Below are 27749 nucleotides of genomic sequence, written 5' to 3'. Positions count from 1 at the left end.
CTAAGTCTTTCCAGAGTTTTTTTCATTGCGAATAAATTTCTTTCCAGCCCTAACCAGGTGCTAACAATATTCCCAGCTCTTTACCGGCTTGCAAGCTCTTTCATTGTTACTCCCTGCGAAGAATGTTTTCCAAAAAAACCTTTGTAGGTTTTTTTTTTTCATTCTCTACTTCCTCCGAATGTTTCTTTCCAGCCCTAACCAGGTGCTAACAATGTTCCCAGTTCTTACCGGCTTGCAAGCTTTTTCATTGTTACTCTCTATGAAGAATGTTTTCCAAGCCCTAAGTCTTTGTAGATTTTTTTCCATTGCTCTAACTTGCTCTGAATGTTTCTTTCCAGCCCTAAGCAGGTGCTAATGATTTTCCCAGCTCTTACTGGCTTGCAAACTCTTTCATTGTTACTCTCTGCGAAGAATGTTTTCCAAGCCCTAAGTCTTTGCAGGTTTTTTCATTGCACTACTTTCTCCAAATGTTTCTTTCCAGCCCTAACCAGGTGCTAATGATTTTCCCAGCTCTTACTTGCTTGCAAGCTCTTTCATTGTTACTCTCTCTGAATAAGGGTTTTTTTAAAGCCCTAACCAGGGGATAAAATAATGTGCTGAAGCTGACCAGACTAAGGATGCTAGCCAGATGAATACCTAGTAAGCAGATACATTTCCCTATTTTCCTCCCCAAAACTAAGGTGCGTCTTATACTCCGGTGTGTCATATACATTGAAAAATACAGTAGTTCATTTCTCTGGGGCTGTTTGTAATAATGGTCCTTGGGAATGACTTTGGCAGACAGGGGAAAGAGCTGCAGCCAAGGCCATGGTTGGATAAGGGTCAACTTAGCCTACAAAAGGAACGAGGGCATGACAAACATCATAGAAGGGACCCTCCCTAGTTTATTCAGCTGTAAAGGGAAGGGGGTGGGTAGGGAGAGAGAAATACTTGCAAGATTCAACTAATGTAGCTGTACAATAAAGCAGAGCTACTGCTTCTACATGTGCTTCTTCTCTGGGCTACCTACCAGGTTTATACTATTCGTCAGGGTTCAGAATAACTCAGCAACGTCTTGTCTTCCGTGTCCTGATTATAATCTTCCAAATGATCTGTCCTGCTCCCATCGGGATCAGCCAAGCGCTGGATTGAAGGTGTCGCTGGCTCTTAATCCCTTTCTTTGCAGACCACGTCCAGCGAGAACATGAGGGATTTTGCTACCACCTTGAAAAACAAATTCCGTTCCAAGCAGTACTTCAGCAAGCACCCCCAGAGAGGATACCTGCCGGTCCAATCCGTGCTGGAGGCAGATGTCGTTGAAACGTGAGTTGAAAGTGGGGAGACGGCTGTGTGAAATAAGTTTGTTTGTTGGTTGGTTGGTTGGTTGGTTGGTTGGTTGGTTGGTTGGTTGGTTGGTTGGTTGGTTGGTTTATAAATGGATTTATATGCCACCCCTCTCCGAGGACTCGAAGCAGCTTACAATATCTTACAAGTCACTCATGCCCTCATCACCTCGAGGTTCGACTACTGTAATGCTCTCTACATGGGGCTACCTTTAAAGAGCGTTCGGAAACTTCATATCGTGCAGAATGCAGCTGCGAGAGCAATCATGGGCTTCCCTAGGTATGCCCATGTTACACCAACACTCCGCAGTCTGCATTGGTTGCCGATCAGTTTCCGGTCACAATTCAAAGAGTTGGTTATGACCTATAAAGCCCTTCATGGCATCGGACCAGAATACCTCCGTGACCGCCTTCTGCCGCACGAATCCCAGCGACCGATTAGGTCCCACAGAGTTGGCCTTCTCCGGGTCCTGTCGACGAAACAATGTCGTCTGGCAGGACCCAGGGGAAGAGCCTTTGCTGTGGTGGCCCCGACCCTCTGGAATCAACTCCCCCCAGAGATTAGGATTGCCCCCATCCTCCTTGCCTTTCGCAAACTCCTCAAAACCCACCTCTGCCGTCAGACATGGGGAAATTGATTCCCCTGGGCCGTTTCCCGTTTGACGCAAGGTTTGTCTGAGATGTATGATTGTTTTTTATATATAGGGTTTTAAATTGCTTTTTAATTGTTGGATTTGTATCATGCTTTTTTTGTGTTGTGAGCTGCTCCGAGTCTCCGGAGAGGGGTGGCATATAAATCGAAATAATAATAATAATAATAATAATAATAATAATAATAATAATAATAATAATAATATCATATATAATATACATATCTAAAAATCCAATTATTTGTTTGTTTGTTTGTTTGTTTGTTTGTTTATTTATTGGATTTGTATGCCACCCTTCTCCATGGACTCAGGGCGGCTCACAACATGTCAACAATAAAACAGCATACAAAATACAATTGGATCCAATTAATATAAATAGTCTAAAACATTATAAAAGTTAAATATCAAAAACCATTCACTCAAATACAAACCAAGCATACTGAGCATTCAGTGGCCAGTGGCCATCTAATGACTCCAAGCTTGGTGGCGTAAGAAAGTTTTCATGTTTTTACGAAAGGCGAGAAGGGTGGGGACAGTATGAATCTCTGGGTTTAGCTGGTTCCAGAGGGCTGGGGCCCCCACAGAGAAGGCTCTTCCCCTAGGTCCCGTCAAGCGACATTGTCTAGTTGACGGGACCTGGTAAAGGGTGACTCTGTGGGACCTAACCGGACGCTGGGATTCATGTCGCATAGGTAATCTGGTCCAATACCATATAGGGCTTTATAGGTTGCCCTTTCCATAATTTAACTAATAGCTCTAAAAACCCTAGTAGCATTTAAAAATCATTCATTCGCATTTGCACCATAGACATACCTTACACTTGTCAGCCAGGGGGCTATGATCTAATGGCCCCAAGCCTGTTGGCGTAGATCTGTTTCCCAACCTTGACAACTTGAAGATATCTGGACTTCAACTCCCAGAATCCCCCAGCCAGCATTCGCTGGCTGGGGAATTCTGGGAGTTGAAGTCCGGATATCTTCAAGTTGCCGAGGTTGGGAAACACTGGCATAGATGAGTCATCAGGCTCTTGCTGAAGGCAAGGAGGGTGGAAGCAGTACAAATCTCCGGGGGGAGCTTGGGGGTCACCACAACAGGAGGAACTGTATGAAGAGATTGTGGCATTAGAAAGATTAGATTAGATTAGATTTATTGGATTTATATGCCACCCCTCTCCGCAGACTCGGGGCGGCTCGCAACAATGGTAAAAAACAGTACATAGAAACAGATCTAATATTTAGCAATCTAAATTACAGTTTTAGGTTAAAAAGTTCAACACCCCACCCCCCCACCCCAATATAGAAAACAAGCAAGGTTGAGAACCATTGGTTTACAAGGCCATTATAATTTTTTTTAAAGGAGAGGGGGTAAATATGAGCAGGAAGGAAGCCGATTGTGTCTATTCAACTCTTTTCTTTATCTTTTTAATTCAATATTGTTTTGTGTTTATCTTTCAACTTTGTAAAAACTTTCTTGAATTAAAAAAATATATATGTAAACACATTGGGCACAGCTCCTCAGAGATCTTTTTCCTTGTCCAACTGGAATCTCCCACTAATGCAGTGGATGTTTTCATCGATGTACTAGTTGGCTTTTTAAAATTTTACGCTTCTTCTTGTGTGTGGTTTTTTTCCAGGCCAGCCTCTTCCCCGATGTTACCACATGCTGACACCCATTCTCGGATTGAGCACTTTGCTAGCAGGTGAGATTTCGAAGGAAGGAACCAGGACTGGGCAAGGAAGGTCTAAGGCCAACTGTCTGATAGCTCTCTCACCACCCAAATCAGGGGTGGGGAAAAAAGAGCACAAACTAAAAATCCATATTAATAATCATCACAAAAACCTTAAGGATGCAAACCTTAGATAACAAGGGGGCTAATCGTTGTCGGTTGACTCTGTTTTCTTCTCATGCAGGCTTGCAGAGATGGAAAGCCAGACGTCTTCGTTTTACAACGACAACCTTTCTCCGGATGATAGCTTGTGAGTTGCAACTTTTCACCTTTCACCAACCCCATCACCACCCCCACCCCTTTTCTTCTCTTATTTTTTTGCCTATCAATTCATTGTCATCCTGGATCTCTCAGCCTGTAGACCTAATCTAGCCCACCCACTGAGCTCCTCTTGCAAGGATGGAAAATGAGGAGGCCAGAAGACACCAGACAGAAGGACATTGTTCATCAGGCTAGATTGATTTGTCTGGTCTAATATAGGGTCTAAAATAAACCATCCCTCTTCGATTGGGTATCTTCTAAGTTTGAGAGGACTTTATCCTCTGGTGTAGGGGTCTCCAACCTTGGCAACCTTAAGACTTTGGACTTTAACTCCCACAAATTCTGGGAATTGAAATCCACAAGTGTTAAAGTTGCCAAGGTTGGAGACCCCTGTTCTAGTGGTCCATCTCCTCTGCCAGGTGTCCAGTTAGTCATGGAGAGCAACAGAATGCCCAGGACAATTGATCCTTCTGGTGCTACTTCTTTCTGACATTGCTGATCAAAGGAGGAAACTGTTCTGTCTGGGCCTGACCACAATCATAAATAAAGAGCTACTACATGCTGTTCAAAAGCTGATCATAAGCAAAATGTATTGGCAAAATGAAACATGCAATTCACTGGTTAATTCTAAAGAATGTCTTACTGACTTGCTCACTAATGAGCTGGAGATAACCACTCCTGAGCTGTTAGCCAAAGGGCTATAAATCTTAGTCTTTGAAAATGTCTCGGGAAGCTTGAACAAACTCAGTTCAGTAAAAATAGAGCGAAGCATATCACAGGCTTGAAGGAAAAGGATCTGAACTCAAAAATTCCTCTCTGCTTCGATCCTCTAGCATCCATTATGAGGAACATTATCAGACAAACCAACTTTCACTTCGGCTGTCCCTTGTATGCTGGCAAGGCGTGGCCAAGTGTCCCATAGATCTATTAATGCCAAGAACCCCTTCTTTTCAGATATTCATGCCTGGACCAAGTTCTCCTGACTCTTGCATCTAACGGGGGGGGGCTCCTCTAATTCCCCCTCATCCTTTGACTCACTAAGTCCCATAACTGGGGGTGCTACAGTCTCTGGTGATTCCTCAGTCTCCAATTCCCCTTCACTCTCACTCTCAGACTCAGATGGCAAGAACATTGGCCTGCGATGCCAGTACTCATCTGTCTCCTGATTCTCAAAATCTGTGACCAGATGAACTGGATGTGGACTACTCACAACAAAAAACAGTGGTGGATTGTAAATAATTTTGCTACCACTTTGCTTGCAGGCGGGCGCAATGCTTCTCTGCATGTGCAGAAGCGTCCTGAGGTAGTGTGGGTGGAGCCTCCTGCCACCAGTGCTAACAGTTCTAAGAATCTGTCCAAACTAGGAGCAAGCCACCGGTGGAGGAAACCCTTTAAATTAGGGATCTCCAACCTGTGCAACATTTAGACTTGTGGACTTTGGCTGAGGAATTCTGGGAGTTGAAGTCCACAAGTCTTAAAGTTGCCAAGGTTGGAGGTCCCTGCTTTAAAGGGAAAACTGGGGCAGATATGGTCCTTCTGGGGTTGATAGACCCTGGCAAACGCATGAACATCCAGACATTCCCACCTTGTGTCTTGTCTCTTGGAAGCTTTGGTCCCTTTCGCACCTCCATCTCTTCTCCCATCGATCCACCACCCTTTCTCACAACCCGGTTGCTCTTCTCTCCACTACCTCAACCTCATCATAGCTCTATTCACAACAGGGATGAAGATCAATATCTTTTGCGCCATTCCAGCCCTGTCACCGACGGAGAGCCTCTCTCCAGCCAAGAGGCCCAGAATGGCACCAGGACAGATGATAAAGGAGAACTGGAAAGAATTTTGGCCCACCTGGAAGATGAAAACAGGTAAGATGATTGGCTTCTGCTGGGGAAGCATGTGTTGTGTTTGGCTCGCAGCCAGGCCCTCTGGCAACAAACTTTGAGCCTGATGAACTGGGGCCATCTGGGCGTGGTCAGCCTGTGTGGCTGTCGGAGGAGTCAGACACCGAGCCGGAGGAGGAGGAAGAATCTGGGTGCGAGGAGCCTACAGAGGCTATAGAACCCCCAACTGGGGATTTGCAGCCTACAACTGGGGATTTGCCAAGGTCTGAGGAGGAGGAAGAGGAGATAAGGGACCCGACCCTAAATGTATGGGTAAGAAAGATGCAGGGGAGGCAGGAGCAGTTAAGGAAGCTCAGAAAGAGGAAGTGAGCACATCTGTGCATAGTCTGTACTCCCAGAGAGTATATAAATCATACAAATCTAAATAATAATAATAATAATAATAATAATAATAATAATAATAATAATAATAATAATAATAATAATAATAATGGAGGAGGAGGAGTTGGAAGATGCTCTTTGCAAAAAACCAACGTTTGTGCCTCCAGAGGAGAAGAGCATGTGAAAAGTGTTTTTGCCTGACAAACCTGGATACAGTACTGGACATTCACGGGGTTAATAATATTGTGAGTAAACTTTTGGCTGAGAAGCAACTGCGTGAGACTTTATCTTACCAACTTGGCCTTACGCCTGCATTTTATCAGGGGAAAAGACATTGTTTTGGTTTGCGTTTGTGCATTCAACAAACGTCTTTGTCAATAGACTCTTGTTCTTTGTGAAACCTTTATGTTTGAGTTTTAATTTGGAGCTAACAATCTTTTCTTTCCACAGGGTCCTTCAGGGAGAGCTGAAACGACTGAAATGGAAGCACGAAGAGGCAGCCGAGTCCGCCCAAGGAGCTCCGGAAACAGCCCAGGATCCACCCAGCGAAGAGCTCTTGGCCGAAGCCCGCATTCTCCGACAGCATAAGAGCCGCCTGGAGACCCGGATGCAAATCTTGGAGGACCACAACAAGCAGTTGGAATCTCAGCTGCAGCGCCTGAGGGAGCTGCTCCTTCAGGTAACTGCACACCGGTATTTATTCTGTTGGAGGGGACGGCTTTGTGGGCAGGAAGAAATGGAAAATAGCCAAAGGATCTGCTCTGGGTCACCTTAAACCTCATTTAGACTGACATTCGGTCAGAGATGGAGTCCTACCCGTGCGATCCAGTACATGTGCTCTGGTAGAAGCCCACCGATGATATAATTTTGGTGGGACGGCTGTCTTTCCCAGTCCGCGTGCGCTTTGTGAGTGGTTCACAACCAGGTCAGTTAGTGATGGATTCTGAGGAGGATGAATCGGACCCATCTTGGTACCCAAGGCGAGCGTTCGTGCCAGCTGAATCAGAGAGTGAGAAAGAGATGGAACCGGAGGAAACTCCAGAGACTGTAGAAACCCAAAGGATGTAATGTCTGAGTCAGAAGAGGAGAGGGACATGGGAGACCAGGAGTCCTATTAGATGCCCATATCAGAAGGTCAAGAAGCAGACAGGAATACAGTGGTATCTCATGATACGAACTTAATTGGTTCCAGGAGGAGGTTCGTAAGGTGAAAAGTTCGTTAGACGAAACAATGTTTCCCATAGGAATCAATGTAAAAACAAATAATGCGTGCAAATCCTTCAGGAAAATCCCAAACTTTAGAAGGGAGGCGAACAGAGGGCAGGGAGGAGCAGCTAAAGGGGGCGGGTGGAAGAAGCAAGGTTAGGCTAAAGGGTGAGTGGGAAGGAAGAAATGCAAGGGGGCCGCCCCTCCCTTTTCTTTCTTCAAAAGACACCCTTTGCTGTTCTCTGCAAAGTCTTTCCTCCTCCAAGCCGCCCCTCCCTTTTCTTTCTTCAAAAGACACCCTTTCAGTGCCTGCAAGCACGCTGTTCTACTTTTGTTAATGCAAAGTCTTTCCCCCTCCAAGCTGCCCCTCCCTTTTCTTTCTTCAAAAAAGGGGGGGGGGAAAGAAACCCCTTCATCCCAGCAGCAGCGGCTTGGGTTCGTAAGGTGAAAATAGTTCAGAAGAAGAGGCAAAAAAAAATCTTCAACACCGGGTTCGTATCTTGAAAAGTTCTTTACAAGAGGCGTTCGTAAGATGAGGTACCACTGTATCTATATGGGGAAAAGTTCAGAAAGTGAGTCTATGAAAGAAAGTCCAGTCAGTTATAACTCTAGGAAACAGTTGAACACACCCGGTCTGTATATAAGGGAGGGTTTATGGGTAAAGAGGCATGGAGTTTCAACGTTTGTCATGGTGGTGGTTCCAATCTACTTGTTCTCATTTCCTCCGGTAAATCCAATATTTCACAAGCAGAAAAAGAGAATCAAAGCACTTTTTTTAACACTTTCACTTCATCTTAATTTCCATCTCTCCCTGCGTTAACGGGTTTTGACATGTCACCATAATCATTTCTGTCTATGGAACGTTTCTTGTGCTGAGATTCATGAACACAGTTTGCAATCTCAGGCTCACACAGAGCCTTTAGCTTAATTTCAAAAGCTGCTGCAGGCCTTGGTTAATTTTCTTTGCTGTCTTCCCAGCCACCAGCCAATTGCAAAGAAGAAGGCTCTGTCCCTTCCACCGTGGCTTCCTCTCCTCAACCATCAGAAGAGAGTCAGCCGAGGGAAAAAGATGCGAGCACTCCAAATACGGAAATGGCAGGTGGGTTCTCTTTACGCTGTGACATTCCTCCTTCTCGGTAAAGTATCTTCTCCCAGAGTTCTTCATCTTGACGATAGGTGACTCACTAAAAAATGGGCCTCTTGGGGCACATGTTGAAGTCCACACCTCTTCAAATTGCCAAGGTTGTGGAACACTGACTTGATGTTTAACGTCATCTTTCTCAACTAGTAAGGGCCCATAGAGTTGGCTTTCCCCAGGTCCCATCCACCAAGCAGTGTCAGTGGCACCAAACGGGGCCGTGGGGAAGGGCCTTCTCTGTGGTGGCCCCAGTGCTCTGAAACCAACTGCTGCCGGAGATCCACACTATCCCTGCCTTACCAGCCTTCTGGAAAGCTGTTAAGACCTGGATTTTCTGGCAGGCCTGGGGCAGAACCATTCATTGGTTTGGCCATGAATGACTGAGAGTATGTATGGGGTATCAAATGTACTTTTATACTTTTAAAAAAACTTTTGATATGATTGTAATTTCTTTATTAAAAAGTATTTTTTATTAATTATTTACACTAAAACAAGACGAATACAATGCAAGGAAGAGAAAACAATAAAGCAATGCACACAATACACAAGAAAAGAAAAGAAAAAAAGGGAGAAAAAAACACACAATAAATAAAACAAAACATATTTTTGCCAGCCTGCAGGAAGGCATTGTTACTAGAGCTTTCACTATTATTTACTATGTTCATATTTTTACACGAATCTTGGTCATGTATATTTCACTCTTGTATCCAATATTTCATAACAATTATGATTGTAATTTCTATTTTATCTTGTTTTTGTTATTGTTAGCCCTCCAGAGTCCATTTGGAATTGGGCGGTATATAAATATTAATTTAAGTAATAAATAGATAGACAGACAGATAGATGATAGAAGATAAGGATAGATAGATAGATAGATAGATAGATAGATAGATAGATAGATAGATAGATAGATAGATAGATAGATAGAAGATGGATAATAGATAGATAGATAGATAGATAGATAGATAGATAGATAGATAGATAGATAGATAGATAGATAGATAGATAGAAGATAGATAGATAGATAGATAGTAGATAGATAGATAGATAGATAGAAAGAAGATGGATGATAGATAGATAGATAGATAGATAGATAGATAGATAGATAGATAGATAGATAGATAGTAGATAGATAGAAGATAGATAGATAGATAGAAGATGGATAATAGATAGATAGATAGATAGATAGATAGATAGATAGATAGATAGATAGATAGATAGATAGATAGAAGATGGATAATAGATAGATAGATAGATAGATAGATAGATAGATAGATAGATAGATAGATAGATAGAAGATAGATAGATAGATAGATAGAAGATAGATAGATAGATAGATAGATAGATAGATAGATAGAAGATAGATAGATAGATAGATAGATAGATAGATAGATAGATAGATAGATAGATAGATAGAAGATAGATAGATAGATAGATAGAAGATAGATAGATAGTAGATAGATAGATAGATAGATAGATAGATAGATAGATAGATAGATAGATAGATAGATAGATAGAAGATGGATAATAGATAGATGATAGATAGATAGATAGATAGATAGATAGATAGATAGATAGATAGATAGATAGATAGAAGATAGATAGATAGATAGATAGAAGATAGATAGATAGATAGATAGATAGAAGATAGATAGATAGATAGATAGATAGATAGATAGATAGATAGAAGATAGATAGATAGATAGAAGATAGATAGATAGATAGATAGATAGATAGATAGATAGATAGATAGATAGATAGATAGATAGATAGATAGATAGATACTGTCTGAGAGAGAACAATAACAAGGGGGGAAATTGCATGATAAATTTACATAAAGTACCGGTAAGTGCAAAAGTTAAAATACGCAGCAGCCAAGAAAAACAACACAGTCAACTATCTTGATAGAGGTAGGACTGGAGTCTTTGCAATGCCAGGTGGAGTAGTCTCACTTATATTGCCCCAGGAGGATTCGGGAGATAGATAAGAGAAATTCTGGATGCTTTTCTGGTCTCTTCTGCAGTGTTGACATGACCCCTTTCTTCTTCTTTCTCACAGATGAAGTAGTGGCAAAGTCCCAAGATGTCAACCTGTGTCTAGACGATATCATGGAGAAATTACGGAATGCTTTCCCCAATAACGGAGGTAGAGTAAAACAGTCTCAGAGTACTTAAGCATAAAACCTATCAGGAAAGACTTCATGAACTCAATCTGTATAGTCTGGAGGACAGAAGGAAAAGGGGGGACATGATCGAAACATTTAAATATGTTAAAGGGTTAAATAAGGTCCAGGAGGGAAGTGTTTTTAATAGGAAAGTGAACACAAGAACAAGGGGACACAATCTGAAGTTAGTTGGGGGAAAGATCAAAAGCAACCTGAGAAAATATTATTTTTCTGAAAGAGTAGTAGATCCTTGGAACAAACTTCCAGCAGATCCACAGTAACTGAATTTAAACATGCCTGGGATAAACATAGATCCATCCTAAGATAAAATACAGAAAATAGTATAAGGGCAGACTAGATGGACCATGAGGTCTTTTTCTCCTGTCAGACTTCTATGTTTCTATGTTTCTACGTTAAGTTAGTGGGATTTTCGGATGACCCGTATTTGACTTCCCCAGCAGCAAGGATGTGTCATCATTTTAAAAAAAATAGATCATGCTATCAGTTCATGTGGAAAGGCATAAAACAACTTTCACACGCATGTGATGTTGCGTAGATGTTTTCCCCAGTCAATTGTCCTAAGAAAGATTAGGATTAGCTACAAGAATGGTGGAAGGTCTTAAGCATAAAACGTATCAGGAAAGACTTCATGAACTCCATCTGTATAGTCTGGAGGACAGAAGGAAAAGGGGGGACATGATCGAAACATTTAAATATGTTAAAGGGTTAAATAAGGTCCAGGAGGGAAGGGTTTTTAATAGGAAAGTGAACACAAGAACAAGGGGACACAATCTGAAGTTAGTTGGGGGAAAGATCAAAAGCAACGTGAGAAAATATTATTTCACTGAAAGAGTAGTAGATCCTTGGAACAAACTGCCAGCAGACGTGGTTGGTAAATCCACAGTAACTGAATTTAAACATGCCTGGGATAAACATATATCCATTGTAAGATAAAATACAGGAAATAGTATAAGGGCAGACTAGATGGACCATGGGGTCTTTTTCTGCTGTCAGTCTTCTATGTTTCTATGTTTCTATGATTCTGGCTGGAAATCCTGAGAGCTGCAGTTGTTGCCACTTTGTTGGATGACATTGGTTTACAGCAGGAGTTTCCAAACTTGGCAGCTTTAAGACTTGGGGACTTCAACATTGGGAGTTGGAAGATCCAAAGTCTTAAAGTTGCCAAGGTTGGAGACCCCTGGTTTAGAGAAAGCTGGGCTAAGATAGGCTTTTGGTTGACACAAAAATCCATCAAGCGAAGAATAGAAGAAGGTACGAGGGTTTCCCAGAAAGTAACACACCACATTGTTTTTCTTCAACAATTATTTATTGAACACAATGAAACTTACATACAAGAAATAATGATGTTTTTCTACACTCCCTATTTTCCCACATAATCTCTGTCCCGTTCTATGGCCTTCCTCCAGCGAGACACAAGGGCGTGTATGCCCTGTCGGTACCACTCCTTGTTCTGGACACGAAGCCTTGGAGCTCTGCCGAACCATCTTCTAATGGCCTCATCCACTGTGCCCAGCAACTAACCGTACTTCTGTCAACTGCAGATTCTCCATAAACTTTGCACAAACGTTTGTGAATGTTCCCAACAGTTCCTTTCTCCGTAGTGAGAAATTCAATGACACTGTTCTGTCGAGCTCTCTGGTAGAATCCTCCCAAAAATGCACAGATACAATTTCAGACACACACACGTTTGAAAATTCAAAACAATGTTCTTTATAATGAAAATTCACTTAAACCAAGCCCTCTTTTGGTATAGCAAAGAGCACTCGTCTCCAAACAAACTGGTAATTTGTATAAGTCCCTTATCAGTTCTGTGATACTTAGCTTGCAGCTGTGAGGTAATTCACAGTCCTTCTTCTTTCACAAAGTGACACACACTTTGCTCTGGTTTAGTTTCAAAGCGGGGGGAAATCAGCACACAAAGATCAAAGTCAGCAAAGCAGGCATGAAACACAACGATCAGATAATCCTCCACAATAGCCAAACCCACAGGCTGCTCTTTATAGCAGCCTCACTAATTACCACAGCCCCACCCAACCACAGGTGGCCTCATTTTCTTTGATAGTAATCTCTCAGTTGTTGTTGCCTATGCATCACTCTCCGCATGCGTGGCTGTATCATTAACTCTTGTTCTGAATCCAAGGAGGAGCTAGATAATTGATCTCCTTCTGAGCTGTCTGCCACACTTTCCTCCTCTCTGTCACTCATGTCTTCTTGGTCAGAGGAGCCTTCATCATCAGATTCCACCGGGGGCAAAACAGGCCTGCAGCATGTGGATGTCTCCCCCACGTCCACAGTCCTTGGGGCAGGAGCTGGGCCAGAGCTAACCACAACAGACACGCTGCTTGTAACGCACATCACTTACAGACACCATTTCGAAACACTGCTGCAGCTACGCTATCTGTCTCAATAAAAGCAAAATTTACACACGCACTCCTGACAATTCAAATAATGTGTGTCTAAAGTTTTGCATTCGTACCATTACTGTAGGCTGAGAAAAAAAAATGGTGCATTAATTTCTGGGCAACCCTCGTATTTTGAACGAAGGGCGTAGACATTGGCTGGACTATGAACAGAAGAACCTCAAAACAACAGCACTTAGACTTATATACAGGGGTGAAATCCAGCAGGTTCTGAAGAACTGGAAGCAGAAATTTTGAGTAGTTTGAAGAACCGGTAGCGAAAATATTGAATAGTTTAGAGTAGTTCAGAGAACTGGCAAATACCATCTCTAGCCTGGCCCCAGAGTGGGGTAGGAATGGAGATTTTGTAGTATCCTTCCCCTGCTACACCCACCAAGCTACACCATGCCCACCAAGCCACGCCCACAGAACCAGTAGTAAAAAAAATTGGATTTCACCACTGCTTATAAAATGCTCAAAAAATAAAGGGAGCACTTAAACAACAGAATATAAATCCAACTTCTGTGAAATCAAACTGCCCAGGTAGGAAGCAACACTGATAGACAATCAATTTAATTTTGTTGTCAGCACATACAGCTTTGTACAGAACAAAGTATTCAATGAAAACATTTCATTCATTCAGATCTAGGATGTGTTCTTTGAGTGTTCCCTTGATTTATTTATTTATTTATTTATTTATTGAGCAGTGTACATATCTTCATAGTGCTTTACACACTGAGAGGTTTACACAGTCAGCATCTTACCCCCAACAATCCAGTTCCTTATTTTATTTATTTCACAATCTCAGAAGGATGAAAAGCTGAGTCCACCTTCAGCCGGTCAGGATCGAACTACTGACAGTCAGCAGAGTTATCCTGTAATCCTGCATTCTAACTACTGTGCCACACAGTAGTGAGACCCCATCCACATCCTCTCGTGTCAATATTTTAGCTAGTGAAGAATACCGTATTTTTCGGAGTACAGGACACATTGGAGTAGAAGACGCACCTTAGTTTTGGGGGAGCAAAATAGGGAGGGGGAGGTAAATCCATCTCTGGATAGCAGCCTTCGTAAGGTCAGTTTCAGCAGGTTATTTTATCCCCTGGTTAGAGCTTTAAAAACCCTTATTCGGAGCAAGTAGCAATGAAAAAAATCCTGCAAAAGTTAGGGCTGGAAAAAACACTCTTCGGAGAGAGTAACAATGAAAAAAAATCCTGCAAGTCAGGAAGATTGTTAGCGCCTCATTAGGGCTGAAAAAAAGCTTCGAAAAAGCTACATATAAGATGCACCCAAATTTCCAGCCTCTTTTTGAGTGGTAAGGATGCGTCTTATACTCCGAAAACTATGCTAATTTATGACAAGGGGCCAAAGATGTTCAAAATTGCTAGGTTTGTCCCATTCCGTTAGCAATGAAAAAGATCTAGGGTGGCGCAGCAGGTAGAGGGCTGTACTGCAGGCCACTGAAGCTGACTGTAGATCTGAAGGTCAGCAGTTCAAATCTCATCACCGGCTCAAGATTGACTCAGCCTTCCATCCTTCCGAGGTGGGTAAAATGAGGACCCGGATTGTGGGGGCAATATGCTGGCTCTGTCAAAAAGTGATATTGCTTACATGTTGTAAGCCGCCCTGAGTCTAAGGAGAAGGGCGGCATAAAAATCGAATAAATGAATGAATGAATGAATGAAGGAAGGAAGGAAGGAAGGAAGGAAGGAAGGAAGGAAGGAAGAAAAAGAAAGAAAGAAAGAACTTTGGATTCCCTGCAGAAATCCAAAAAGCAAGTAAACCAAACTTCATCCTTCAGCTGTGTCCTAAATGACCATCCCCTTTTCTCCTAACAGGACAAAGATCTAAGCCCTTGGCCTTGTGGAAGAAATCTCTCAAGTTCTCCTAGAGACCTAGAATTGGCAGCTGCTGGTATAAACCATCATTTTAGTAATTGCTTCCAGCTCATGATGCCTGCCATTCCCAGTCTCTAACTATTTGCTAATTGCTTGGCCAAGCTTGTTAATAGAAAAACCTGCTTTTGCTCAGCGGTGATGTCTTACACCAAGATGTATCCTTGCTCTTCGTAAAGCTGCTTCATCCTTTCTTAAAACCAGTGTAGGGTGTAGATACGTCCATCCCCATATAAGATGTGTAAATTCTTTGAATGCCATCTTGTTTTGTAGACATCCCTTAAATTCCTGACAAAAGACAATACAGTGGTACCTCTACCTACAAACGCCTTTACTTACGAATGTTTCTAGATAAGAACCGGGTGTTCAAGATTTTTTTGCCTCTTCTCAAGAAGCATTTTCCACATACAAACCTGAGCCTCCAAAACTGTAACCAGAAAAGGCAAGGAGAAGCCTCCGTGGGGCCTCTCTAGGAATCTCCTGGGAGGAAACGGGAAACATTGCTTCTTCCTACAAACATTTTTACTTAAGAACCTGGTCACGGAACAAATTAAGTTTGTAAGTAGAGGTACCACTGTACATGATCCTCATAAAAATAACTCAAATCTGTTACAAATTTCCAAAATGATTGGATCCAAATGTTTTTCATCTCCTGCCTCCCAACATAGTGTCTCTGCAGCGGTGGGTTGTAAAATATTTTCCCACTAGTTCGCTCGCGCACGATACTTCTGCGCATGTGCAGAAGTGTTCTGGGCGGGTGGATGGAGCCTCCTGCCACAGGTGCTACCGGCTCTAAGAACAGGTCCGAAACTGGGAGCAACCCACCACTGAACAGCCTCTGCCGTTCATTTAACTATTTAACATTTAAATATGCTAAAGGCTTAAATAAGGTTCAGGAGGGAAGTGTTTTTAATAGGAAAGTGAACACAAGATCAAGGGGCACAATCTGAGGTTAGTTGGGGGAAAGATCAGAAACAATGTGAGAAAATATTGTTTTACTGAAAGAGTCATAGATGCTTGGAACAAACTTCCAGCAGACGTGGTTGGTAAATCCACAGGAACTGAATTTAAACATGCCTGGGATAAACATAGATCCATCCTAAGATAAAATACAGGAAATAGTATAAGGGCAGACGAGATGGACCAGGAGGTCTTTTTTCTGCTGTCAATCTTCTATGTTTCTATGAAACCATTGTATTATTTTTCAAGCTTGGAATAAAAGCTGTTGTTGCTTGAAGTGGCACAATCGGTTCCAACAAATTGAACATTGCTGTTGCACAACCTGTATTTTTAATACTAAACCAATGGGCTTCATTGGGTGAACATCATTGGATATATCTTGTTTTCTGTTGTGCAAATACAATTCTTGCTGCTGTTAAAACATGCAATATCAAATACACTTTCTTTATCATATTTTTCTGGTATTGTGCCTAACAAAAATAGTCATGGCTTAAAACCTCTATCCGTGATGGCGAACCTTTTTTCCCCCAGGTGCCGAAAGAGCATGGGTGCACACTACCGCGCATGCACAAGTGCCCACACCCATAGTTCAATGCCAAAAATCAGCTGGCCGGCACACACATGCACATTGGAGCTGAGCTAGGGCAACGGCTCGCGTGCCAGCAGATATGGCTCCGCTTGCCACCGATGGCATCCATGCCTGTTCTGTCGAGCTCTCTGGTAGAATCCTCCCAAAAATTCACAGGTACAAATTTCAGACACACACACACGTTTGAAAATTCAAAACAATGTTCTTTATAATGAAAATTCACTTAAACCAAGCCCTCTTTTGGTATAGCCAAGAGCACTCGTCTCCAAACAAACTGGTAATTTGTACAAGTCCCTTATCAGTTCTGTGATACTTAGCTTGCAGCTGAGAGGCAATTCACAGTCCTTCTTCTTTCACCAAGTGAAACACACTTTGCTCTGGTTTAGTTTCAAAGCGGGGGAAAATCAGCACACAAAAGGTCAAAGTCAGTAAATCAGTCACGAAACACAACGATCAGATAATCCTCCACAATGGCCAAACCCACAGGCTGCTCTTTATAGCAGCCTCACTAATGACCATAGCCCCACCTAACCACAGGTGGCCTCATTTTCTTTGATAATAATCTCTCAGTTGTTGCCTATGCATCACTCTCCACATGCGTGGTTGTATCATTAACTCTTGTTCCGAATCCAAGGAGGAGCTAGATAATTGATCTCCTTCTTAGCTGTCTGCCACACTCTCCTCCTCCCTGTCACTCATGTCTTCTTGGTCAGAGGAGCCTTCATCAGCAGATTCCAGCGGGGGCAAAACAGGCCTGCAGCATGTGGATGTCTCCCCCACATCCACAGTCCTTGGGGCAGGAGCAGGGCCAGAGCTAACCACAACACATGCCATAGGTTCGCCATCACTGACCTCTATGAACGTCATTGGATAAGACTCTCTTTCGTTTTCTCTTGCAGGTCCAACCTCCCTAATCTAACACCTCCCGAAGGCTAGAGGCTTTATCTAACCAGTTCTCGTCAACTGCTATTCTCCTTTTCCTTCACTTCTGTCTTTCCCTTGTGCGATGGGTTTCGCCCGCATTCTCAAAGGAGAAGTATGCAGGATCTGTGCGAGCTTTGACTCCCTGGAGACCTCTGCTTAGACACTTGCCTGGAAGAGGATCAGAGGAACAAAGACAAAACCTGGTGCCCAAAAGAGGACCCGGGTTTGAGGAACTGTGAAAGGGCCCACGGAAAGCGAGGGGACAAATCTTTCCCAACAAAACAAAACGCCAACCAAAAAAACCCCAACAAAACAAAACTCCAGCGGTGTGTTTTCTTTTATGGTCTGTGAATTGCTGCCTTTTGTGAGGTCAGCTTTGGAGCCGAAGTGACCCACTGAGGATTTGGCTTAAGCCAGTGGTCAAATAGTGGTTTAAGGCAGACAGACCCTGAAGCTACTTTCACAAGAACTGATGGACGGATATTTTGAACAAAAAGACGATTCAAGAACACAAGAAGAAAATCAGTGTTTCTCAATGATTGGGATATTTGTGAAACAGCTGTGTTATTTCCATACCTAACGCGCTCCGTGGAAATGATGGCAGAAATTGGAAGAAATCTCACAGAATTAAAAAGAGAAAGAACAGATTTTGGAAAGGCGTCATTTTTAGCAGCAGCAACAGCAGCCTTAGGACTGATAAGCTTTATAACAAAAAGCCTTATAGTTTTATTTCTCTGTGTGTGTGCACATGTATACACACACAAAACATACACATAAATACAATGTTGTCTATATTGTATTTAAGTGCTGTTACGGACTCCATCATACATTAAATTCTAATTCCTGGTTGTACATTTATTTTGGCTAGCCTCTTTCGATCCGTTTCAAATGCTGCTGCTGCTGAATTTTAATTTGGTGTTCAGGGTTTTTTTTTTCCCTTTAACACAATGAAAGAAAGTTCGCTTTAGCAGCGTTTCCCAAAATAAAGCTAGATTTGTCTTGTGGCATTGGATTGATCCCCACTGGAATGACTTTGAAGCAGGGAGGGTTGGGTGCCTGGATTTCTTTCATCCGTTTGATGGTCCCAACGGTGCTTTTTTCGAGAGGCAACTGGAGTTTCTGGTTTTTCTTGGAAGGCTTTTTGCTCCTCATCCAAGAAGGTTCTTCAACTCTGGCTGGATGTGGGGGGAAACACTGCAGCAAGAAACCCATGACTCTGGCTAGTGAGGTTACAGAAAATGCACAGGGTGAGCTGTCCCCATGCACCTTCAATGAGGAGTAGACCACACGGTGAAAGCAGAATTGATTACCCAGAGTTTTGTGCTACCAATAGAAGAGAATGACAACAGTTCCAGTTTGTATTTCGGAATCCTTGGGGCTCTTTGAGCTTGATTGTTTGCTTACAGATATCTCATAAACCAACTAGTTAACATCAGTGCTAGAAGGAAATGGGGTTGGCTCAGGGGCGGATTCCACTTCCCGCCACTAGAGGTGCACTTCCTGCAGAGCTCCACGACCATGGCATGCGTGTGCGTCTTGAGCAAAGACACGCGCGAGCATGAGATTTTGGTGATTTTTGCCGGGTTTTTTGCTTCTGCGCATGCGCGGAAGCAAAACAATTGGCAAAAATCGCCAAAATTTCGCATGTGCGGAAGCAAAACAGTCAGAAAAAATTACCCAAATCTTGCATGTGCAGAAGCAAAACAATCGGTGAAAATCATCGAAATCTCCGACATGCGCGCCCACCCACCGGTCAGATAGAATTGCGCACACAACTCCATTTTCACTACCGGAACAGCGTCCCCCCCGGTCCATGTAGCAACCCAAATCTGGATTTGCTCCCTATTCATATACAGTGTTCCCTCACTTTTCGTGGGGGATTCGTTCCGAGACCACCCGCGAAAGTCGAATTTCCACGAAGTAGAGATGCGGAAGTAAATACACTATTTTTGGCTATGAACAGTATCACAAGCCTTCCCTTAACACTTTAAACCCCTGAATTGCAATTTCCCATTCCCTTAACAACCATTCAGATTATTACTCACCATGTTTATTTATTAAAGTTTATTTTTAAAAAAATTATTAAAGGCAGACAAAAGTTTGGCTATGACATATGACGTCATCGGGTGGGAAAAACCGTGGTATAGGGAAAAAACCCACGAAGTATTTTTTTTAATTAATATTTTTGAAAAACCGTGGTATAGACTTTTCGTGAAGTTCGAACCCACGGAAATCGAGGGAACACGGTATAATAGATTGCCCTTCCAGTTTTGGTGGCATTGGGGTTTCTCCTTGGTAGTTTCTTGACTTGTTTCCTTCTTGTTTGTCTGGTGGTAATCCCTGCTTATCTGGATATTGGTTGCCGGAGAGGACTGTTTCGGTCTTTTTCTTTCCTTCTTAGCTTTGCAATTGTCCCTTTTGAACGATATAGAATAGAATAGAAAAGAATAGAATAGAATTTTTATTGGCCAAGTGTGATTGGACACACAAAGAATTTGCCTTGGTGCATATGCTCTCAGCGTACATAAAATAAAATATACATTTGTCAAGAATCATGTGGTACGACACTTAATGATTGTCATAGGGGTCAAATAAGCAATGGAGAAGCAATATTAATAAAAATCTTAGGATATAAGCAACAAGTTACAGTCATACAGTCAACATGGGAGGAAATGGGTGAAAGGAATGATGAGAAAAACTAGTAGAATAGAAGTGCAGATTTAGTAGAAAGTCTGACAGTGTTGAGGGAATTATTTGTTTAGCAGAGTGATGGCGTTCGGAAAAAAACTGTTCTTGTGTCTAGTTGTCTTGGTGTGCAGTGCTCTGTAGCGACGTTTTGAGGGTAGGAGTTGAAACAATTTGTGTCCAGGATGTGTGGGGTCAGTAAATATTTTCCCCGCCCTCTTTTTGACTCCTGCAGTATACAGGTCCTCAATGGAAGGCAGGTTGGCAGCAATTGTTTTTTCTGCAGTTCTGATTCTCCTCTGAAGTCTGTGTCTTGATGTTATCTAGCCGGGTAATGAAACATTTGCAATCAAACAGCCAATCTCCGAAAGTACCAAAGACCCTAGAAATTCCAAATAGATTTTCTAGAAAGGAGCTCTTGTAAGCTTTAAAACATCCCTGAAACAGATAGGTTTTGTCTTTTGGGAAACCATCCTTTGCATATTTTATTTCATGGAAAATTTGCTGTTGGTCAAAAGAACTGAGAAGAAAACACGAACGCACTGGATAAATTATGTACACTTATCGCTGCGGGAGTGTAAGTTTTAGCCAGCATGCTCCTGGTTGATTTGAGATACAGTGATACCTCATCTTACAAATGCCTTGTCATACAAACTTTTCGAGATACAAACCCAGGGTTTAAGATTTTTTTGCCTCTTCTTACAAACTATTTTCACCTTACAAACCCACTGCTGCCGCTGGGATGCCCCGCCTCCGGACTTCCGTTGCCAGCGAAGCACCCGTTTTTGCACTGCTGGGATTCCCCTGAGGCTCCCCTCCATGGGAAACCCCCACCTCTGGACTTCCATGTTTTTGTGATGCTGCAGGGGAATCCCAGCAGGGGAGTCCCAGCAGCGCAAAAACAGGCGCTTCGCTGGCAACGGAAGTCCAGAGGTGGGGTTTCCCAGCGAGGGGAACCTCAGTGAAATCACAGCATTGCAAAAACACAGAGTCCAGAGGTGGGGTTTCGCATGGAGGGGAGCCTCAGGGGAATCCCAGCAGCGCAAAAATGGGCGCTTCGGCTGGCAAAAGGGGTGAATTTTGGGCTTGCACGCATTAATCGCTTTTCCATTGATTTCTATGGGAAACATTGTTTTGTCTTACAAACTTTTCACCTTAAGAACCTTGTCCCGGAAACAATTAAGTTTGTAAGACAAGGTATCACTGTATTTTTAATTTCCCCCTGATTTGTAATAAATGTAGATTGGTATTTAAGAACACAAGGTGGAAATATCCCAAATATCTCCCGCAGGGACATAGGCGTAGACGGGTGATACCGATTCTGTTGTTATCTATGGGATAAAAAAAAGAAAATGGACAGAAGTATCTGTATAAAAAGCAAAATTCAGAAGGCGAGTAGAAATTATGGTCCAGACAAGTTTGCTCCCTGTGGTTGTGTCATGTCTTAGTTTCGATGGGTGTGAAGAATATCGCTAACATGCATTCAATGTGCATTTTGTCACACAGTTGACACAACCATCAGCGTCTATGGAGATTCTCAGCCATCCAAGTCATGCTTTTCCCAAAGAAGATTTTTCAAAAGATAACTGGATTTCCTTCGTTTTCCTTGAAACTTTTCGCTTCTCATTTAAGAAGCTTCTTTGGTTCTGTACCAATGGCGCCAATGTTGACTGTTGGAATATCATTCTAGCCGTTAGGGTGTACAGTGGTCCCCCGATTATTGCGAGGGTTCCGTTCCAGGACCCCTCGCAATGATCGGTTTTTTGCGAAGTAGCGCTGCGGAAGTAAAAACACCATCTGCGCATGCGCAGATGGTGTTTTTACTTCCGCCGCAGCAGCGAGGAGCCGAAGATTGGGGTTTCCCCGCTGCCCACGCAAACTCCTCGCTGCTGCCGCGCCCGCCGCTTGTCTTGTCCGCCCGCCGCTTGTCCGCCGCCTGCCTGCCCGCGCGCCCGCCGCTCGCCCGCCCTTCGCCCGCCCATGCCGTTCGCTCGCGCCGCTTCCCAGCTGAGTCCTGAAGCCAGAAGGCAAAGGCTAACTTCCGCGTTTGGCTTCGGGACTCAGCTGGGAAGCGGCGCTGGGGTTTCCCTGCCGCCCACGCAAACTCCTCGCTGATGCCCGCCGCTCGCCCTCCCGCCAGCAAGAGGGGGAAGACCCAGGGAAGCCGCCCAGCAGCTGATCTGCCCGGCGCCATCTACGCATGCGTGGCCATAGAAAAAAGGGCGCGCATGCGCAGATGGTGTTTTTACTTCCGGGTTGAAAAATCGCCATATAGCCGTTTCGCAATGATCGGGATCGCAATACCTGGGGGATCACTGTATTTACAACCCAGAATTAAAGGCCTCGGTGTGGGTGAGTTGGAGATGGTGAACGACAATTTGTTCTAAAGCAAACATCCCTTGGGGTTTTAGTCAAGTGTGTTGGACGGTCTGCGTAGTGTCGAATTTGATGTGTGGCTTTTTGGAGCAAGATCTCTGTAGGCAGCATTTTACCCTTGCAGAGCATGGACTGAAGAGCTGACAAAGGAGAATATGGAAAGGTTGAAAGGTGGAGTCCACGATGCTGTCTGAAATTCATGTTTCTTTACCCAGCTGGGTAACATCCTCAGTGCTCTGGTCGTCAGCGCATGGATGATGTAACCTATTTTGGGCCATGAAACATCTGCTAGAAAACAAACTCAGAGAGCGCCAAGGACTGAAGGATATTATGCGTTCAAAAAGGATGAGCACTTTTTGAAACCTCTTTTAGAAAGTGACACTGTTTTGGGCTCTCATTTGTTAAAGTTGCTGCTGTAGCAGTAGAAGGCACACCTCGGGAGTTTCATTTTTCAAGTACAGTGGTACCTCTACCTACAAACGCCTCTACTTACAAACCTTTCTAGATTAGAACCGGGTGTTCAAGGGTTTTTTGCCTCTTCTCAAAAACCATTTTCCACTTACAAACCCAAGCCTCCAAAACTGTAACTGGAAAAGGCAAGGAGAAGCCTCCTTGGGGCCTCTCTACAAATCTCCTGGGAGGAAACAGGGCTGGAAAATGTGGAGAGAAGCCTTTGTGGGGCTTCTCTCGGAATCTCCTGGGGGGAAACAGGGCCGGAAAAGGCGGGGAGAAGCCTTCGTGGGGCCTCTCTCGGAATCTCCTGGAAGGAAACAGGGCCGGAAAAGGTGGGGAGAAGCCTCTGTGGGGCCTCTCTAGGAATCTCCTGGGAAGAAACAGGGCCTCCACTCTCCCCGTGGTTTCCCCAATCACACGCATTATTTGCTTTTACATTGATTCCTATGGGAAAAATTGCTTCTTACAAACTTTTCTACTTAAGAACCTGGTCACAGAACGAATTCGTAAATAGAGGTACCACTGTAGTGATTATTCCAAGAATGGCTCTTCATTATAACAGTTGCAAATTGTCAGGGAGGCCACAGACGTTGAAAGTAGGGTAAGGGTGGGAAGGATGTAGTAGCACTGTAAAGTTACATTATAAAGTGGTGGAAGAGACTGTGGCATTTTTAATATTTGCATGGGCTCCGTGTGAAAAATATTTTAAAGAGTGTCATTGAGGGTTGCTGGCTATAGAAGGAGGCAAATTTTGGAGCGGCTGTCTGGATTTGCAGACTCTCTGCAGGAATCCAAGTTGAACGGGAGGTCTAACAAAAGATGTTGAGGTAGCCTCTTGGAATTAATGCCTTTGGGTTGTGTTCGGCTGCTATTCTACTCCTATGGCTGGGTAGCCCTATTTTGGGAGGTTTTTTTCCCTCCAGGGAATCTTGGAGAATACAACTCCACAAGAGCGATTGGTTTTCCTGGTACTCGTTTCATGCCAATCTAATACAGTGATGCCTCATCTTACAAACGCCTCGTCATACAAACTTTTCGAGATACAAACCCGGGGTTTAATTTTTTTTTGCCTCTTCTTACAAACTATTTTCACCTTACAAACCCACCGCCGCCGCTGGGATGCCCCACCTCCGGACTTCTGTTGCCAGCGAAGCACCCGTTTTTGCGCTGCTGGGAGTCCTCTGAGGCTTCCCTCCATGGGAAACCCCACCTCCGGACTTCCGTGTTTTTGTGATGCTGCAGGGGAATCCCAGCAGGGAAATCCCAGCAGTGCAAAAACGGGCGCGTCACTAGCAACGGAAGTCCGGAGGTGGGGTTTCCCAGCGTGGGGAGCCTCAGTGAAATCGCAGCATCGCAAAAACACAGAGGTCCAGAGGTGGGGTTTCAAGGACTTCAGTGTTTTTGCGATGCTGCAATTTCACTGATGCTCCCTTCGCTGGGAAACCCCACCTCCGGACTTCCGTTGCCAGCGAAGCGCTCGTTTTTGTGATGCTGGGATTCCCCTGCTGGGATTCCCCTGCAGCATTGCAAAAACACAGAAGTCCGGAGGTGGGGTTTCCCATGGGGGGGAACCTCAGGGGAATCCCAGCAGCGCAAAAACGGGTGCTTCGGCTGGCAAAAGGGGTGAATTTTGGACTTGCACGCATTAATCGCTTTTCCATTGATTCCTATGGGAAACATTGTTTCGTCTTACAAACTTTTCACCTTAAGAACTTCGTCCAGGAACCAATTAAGTTTGTAAGGCAAGGTATCACTTTACAGAGTTTCCATTTGAAAGCGGGCTAGATTCCTTCTCGAGATCAGGGGTCTCCAACCTTGGCAACTTGAAGACTTGTGGACTTCGACTCCCAGAATTCCTCAGGCAACTTTAAGACTTGTGGACTTCAACTCTCAGAATTCCTGAGGAATTCTGGGACTCAAAGTCCACAAGTCTTCAAGTTGCCAAGGTTGGAGATCCCTGCTCTAGATGCTTCTTGGAATGACTAAGATTAGGAAGTAGAAATTGTCTTGCAGTAATCCTGACGGTGTTGGTGAGAATGTTCCTGGTTAACGGTCCCCAAGATTAATACTAGACCAGGGCTAGGCAAAGTTGACTCTTTTATGACTTGCGGACTTCAACTCCCAGAATTCCTGACCCAATCGTGCTAGGTTAGGCATTCTGGGAGTTGAGGTCCATATGTCATAGAAGAGCCAACCTTGCCTACCCTTGTACTAGACCAGGGGTAGGCAAAGATGATTCTTCTATGACATGTGGACTTCAGCTCCCAAAATTCCTGAGCTAGCATGATTGGCTCAGGAATTCTGGGAATTGAAGTCCACAAGTCATAGAAGAGCCAACTTTGCCTACCCCTGTACTAGACCAACAATCAAGCAATACACAATACCTCAATCAAGTGACAAACAGTAAACAACAGCCTATCAATAAATAGGCAAACAGTTAAGACAGTAAACAGCAGCCAAACAGTAAACAAAAACAAGACCACTTCTCTCAACACTGACAGAGCAAATGACTAGAATATAAACTAAATCCCAATCTGTCCTAGCACTGATGGTGTTATCTAGTTGAGTAATTAAACACCTGCAAGAAAACCCAGCTCAAAGAGCACTAAGGAGCCAATAGTGAAGGGGATGAACTGGAAAACTGGAGATGCAGCGTCCCATCGAAAAGAGACAGGTAGCAAATTCTTCCCCTTTGATCTTCCAAGGACATCTTTTGTGCTCCCATCCACATAAGACGACCAGCCGAGAATATATTCAGATTGTTTGGCGACGGAATGAGGGGAGGAATTAAAAGCAAGTGAATGTGAGGCCAAATGCAGGAGGGTTCTTTTCTCTAAATATCAGGAGCTAAACTAACATTGACAGGTTATAATGTCTTTACTCAAGGCTTTCTCAATTTCTCCTGTTCTGCAAAAATGATGATAATAAATTTGTATTTCTGTTGTTTGGTTTGGTCCCATTCTTGATTGGGTTGGGATTATTGCTTGCCCTAGAAAACCCAAGCTCTGGGTTATGTCTTCTGTTTGTTCTGTCTTGCATGGCTGCCGGCCAGGAATTGGTCCCAAATTACAACTCAAACACAAAGGTTTCAAAAGGAACAAGAGTCTATTTACAAAGATGTTTGTTGAACTGCACAAACATGAACCAAAACATTGTCTTTTCCTCTGCAAAAATCCAGATGTGAAGCCAAGTGGATAAGATAAAGTTCCCCACACAGTTGCTTCTCAGCCAAAAGTCTACTCACAATATTATTAACCCTATGAATGTCTAGTATTGTATCCAGGTTTGTCAGGCAAAAACACTCTTCACAGGCTCTTTTCCTCCAGAAGCACGAACATTGGTTTCTTGCAAAGAGCACCTTCAAAACTCCTCCCCTTATATACTCTCAGGGAATGGAGACTATGCACAGCTGAGCTCACTTCCTCTTTCTGAGCTTCCTTAACTGCTCCTGCCTCCCCTGTATCCGTCTCACTCGTACGTTTAGGATCGGACAGATTATCTTCTCTTCCTCCTCCTCAAACCCTGGCAAATCCCCAGTTGGGGGTTCTATAACCTCTGAAGGCTCCTCATACCCAGACTCTCCCTCCTCTGGCTCGCTGCCTGACTCCTCCGACAGCCACACAAGCTGACCGTGCCCAGATGGCCCCAGTTTATCAGGCTCAAAATCCTTTGCCAGAGGGCCTGGCTGCAAGCCAACCACAACACTGTTCATTGCAAGGCATTACAGGTATTCCTTGACTTACAACAGTGTCTTTAGTGACCGAAATTACAACAGCACTGAAAAAAGTGGTTTAGGACCATTTTCCACATTTATGACCACTGTACAGTAGTGGCCAAAACTGTGGAAATCTTTGGGGAAAAGTTTATTTTTTGAGGTTTGATAGCTAATAACACCACTTTTCTTCCCCCTGGAGTTTTAAGATAACCATATTCCACTGCTAGAATGGTCTGGGAATAGCCCAGACCTTAACCTAATGGAAAATCTATAGAGCTGTCCAGTGATAGGCTCCTATAGGTACAGGTAATTCTACAAAACCTCTCCTATGTCTTACTTTCAGGGGTGACTTATTTTTGGGGAAACAGGGTACCAGTTCGCCGAACCAGGTGCAACCCACTGCTGGTGCTACTCCCAAACTGTTTTAGTTAGTTTTCGAAAATACACTTTTTAAGCATACTTAAATACTTAATCATTCATAATTACTTAAATACTTAATCCTTCATAACAGCAGCAAGACGGCTATATGCACAGAATTGGAAAATAGAAACAGCCCCTACAACTTTAAGCTTTATAATTAAGTAAATAATATTTAAGTTAAATAATCCTTGAGTGTGCAGAAATGACCAAAATAACTTTGGAATTACAGGAAAAAGATAAATCTGAATTCTACAAAATATGGGGAAATTGGTAGAAATGACTCAAACAGAAAAAAAATACATGAAAAATTTAAAGGAAAAGCACTCCTTCCTTGCGTACCCAAATGAAATGAAAATATAGAAACATTGCACCATAAATCAATGGAAAACAAAACCCCTAAAATCGAATTCGTATCTTTGTCACAAATATACAAAATTAATACAATATAATATATAGAACTAAAGAAAACAAACCCACAATTTCACCCACTAGATACAAATACCTAATATTAGGTCGCTTGATATGGATAGTCAACAATACGGTTGACAAATTATGTCTTCTATATAACAAATAAATATATGTACATAGTGAAAGAAAATATTAATTGATGATAAGCAAATAAC

General features: G+C 43.2%; 1 protein-coding gene across 1 annotated transcript in view; it reads left to right on the top strand.

Annotated features, from left to right (window-relative positions):
• The window catches only part of DRP2 (dystrophin related protein 2), a 60813-nt gene extending 45777 nt beyond the window's left edge, over positions 1-15036 (top strand). The window contains exons 16-23 of the mRNA XM_070759847.1: positions 1166-1302; positions 3606-3671; positions 3883-3948; positions 5681-5824; positions 6632-6860; positions 8366-8486; positions 10584-10670; positions 14948-15036. Of these exons, the coding sequence (XP_070615948.1) occupies positions 1166-1302; positions 3606-3671; positions 3883-3948; positions 5681-5824; positions 6632-6860; positions 8366-8486; positions 10584-10670; positions 14948-15000 (903 nt within the window). The 3' untranslated portion in view covers positions 15001-15036. The remainder of the gene's footprint in view (positions 1-1165; positions 1303-3605; positions 3672-3882; positions 3949-5680; positions 5825-6631; positions 6861-8365; positions 8487-10583; positions 10671-14947) is intronic.
• Positions 15037-27749: the final 12713 nt, after the last annotated feature.

Source organism: Erythrolamprus reginae, chromosome 8 (assembly GCF_031021105.1).
Source record: "Erythrolamprus reginae isolate rEryReg1 chromosome 8, rEryReg1.hap1, whole genome shotgun sequence".
Classification (NCBI taxonomy): domain Eukaryota; kingdom Metazoa; phylum Chordata; class Lepidosauria; order Squamata; family Dipsadidae; genus Erythrolamprus; species Erythrolamprus reginae.
This window is presented reverse-complemented; position numbering and strand designations above follow the sequence as displayed.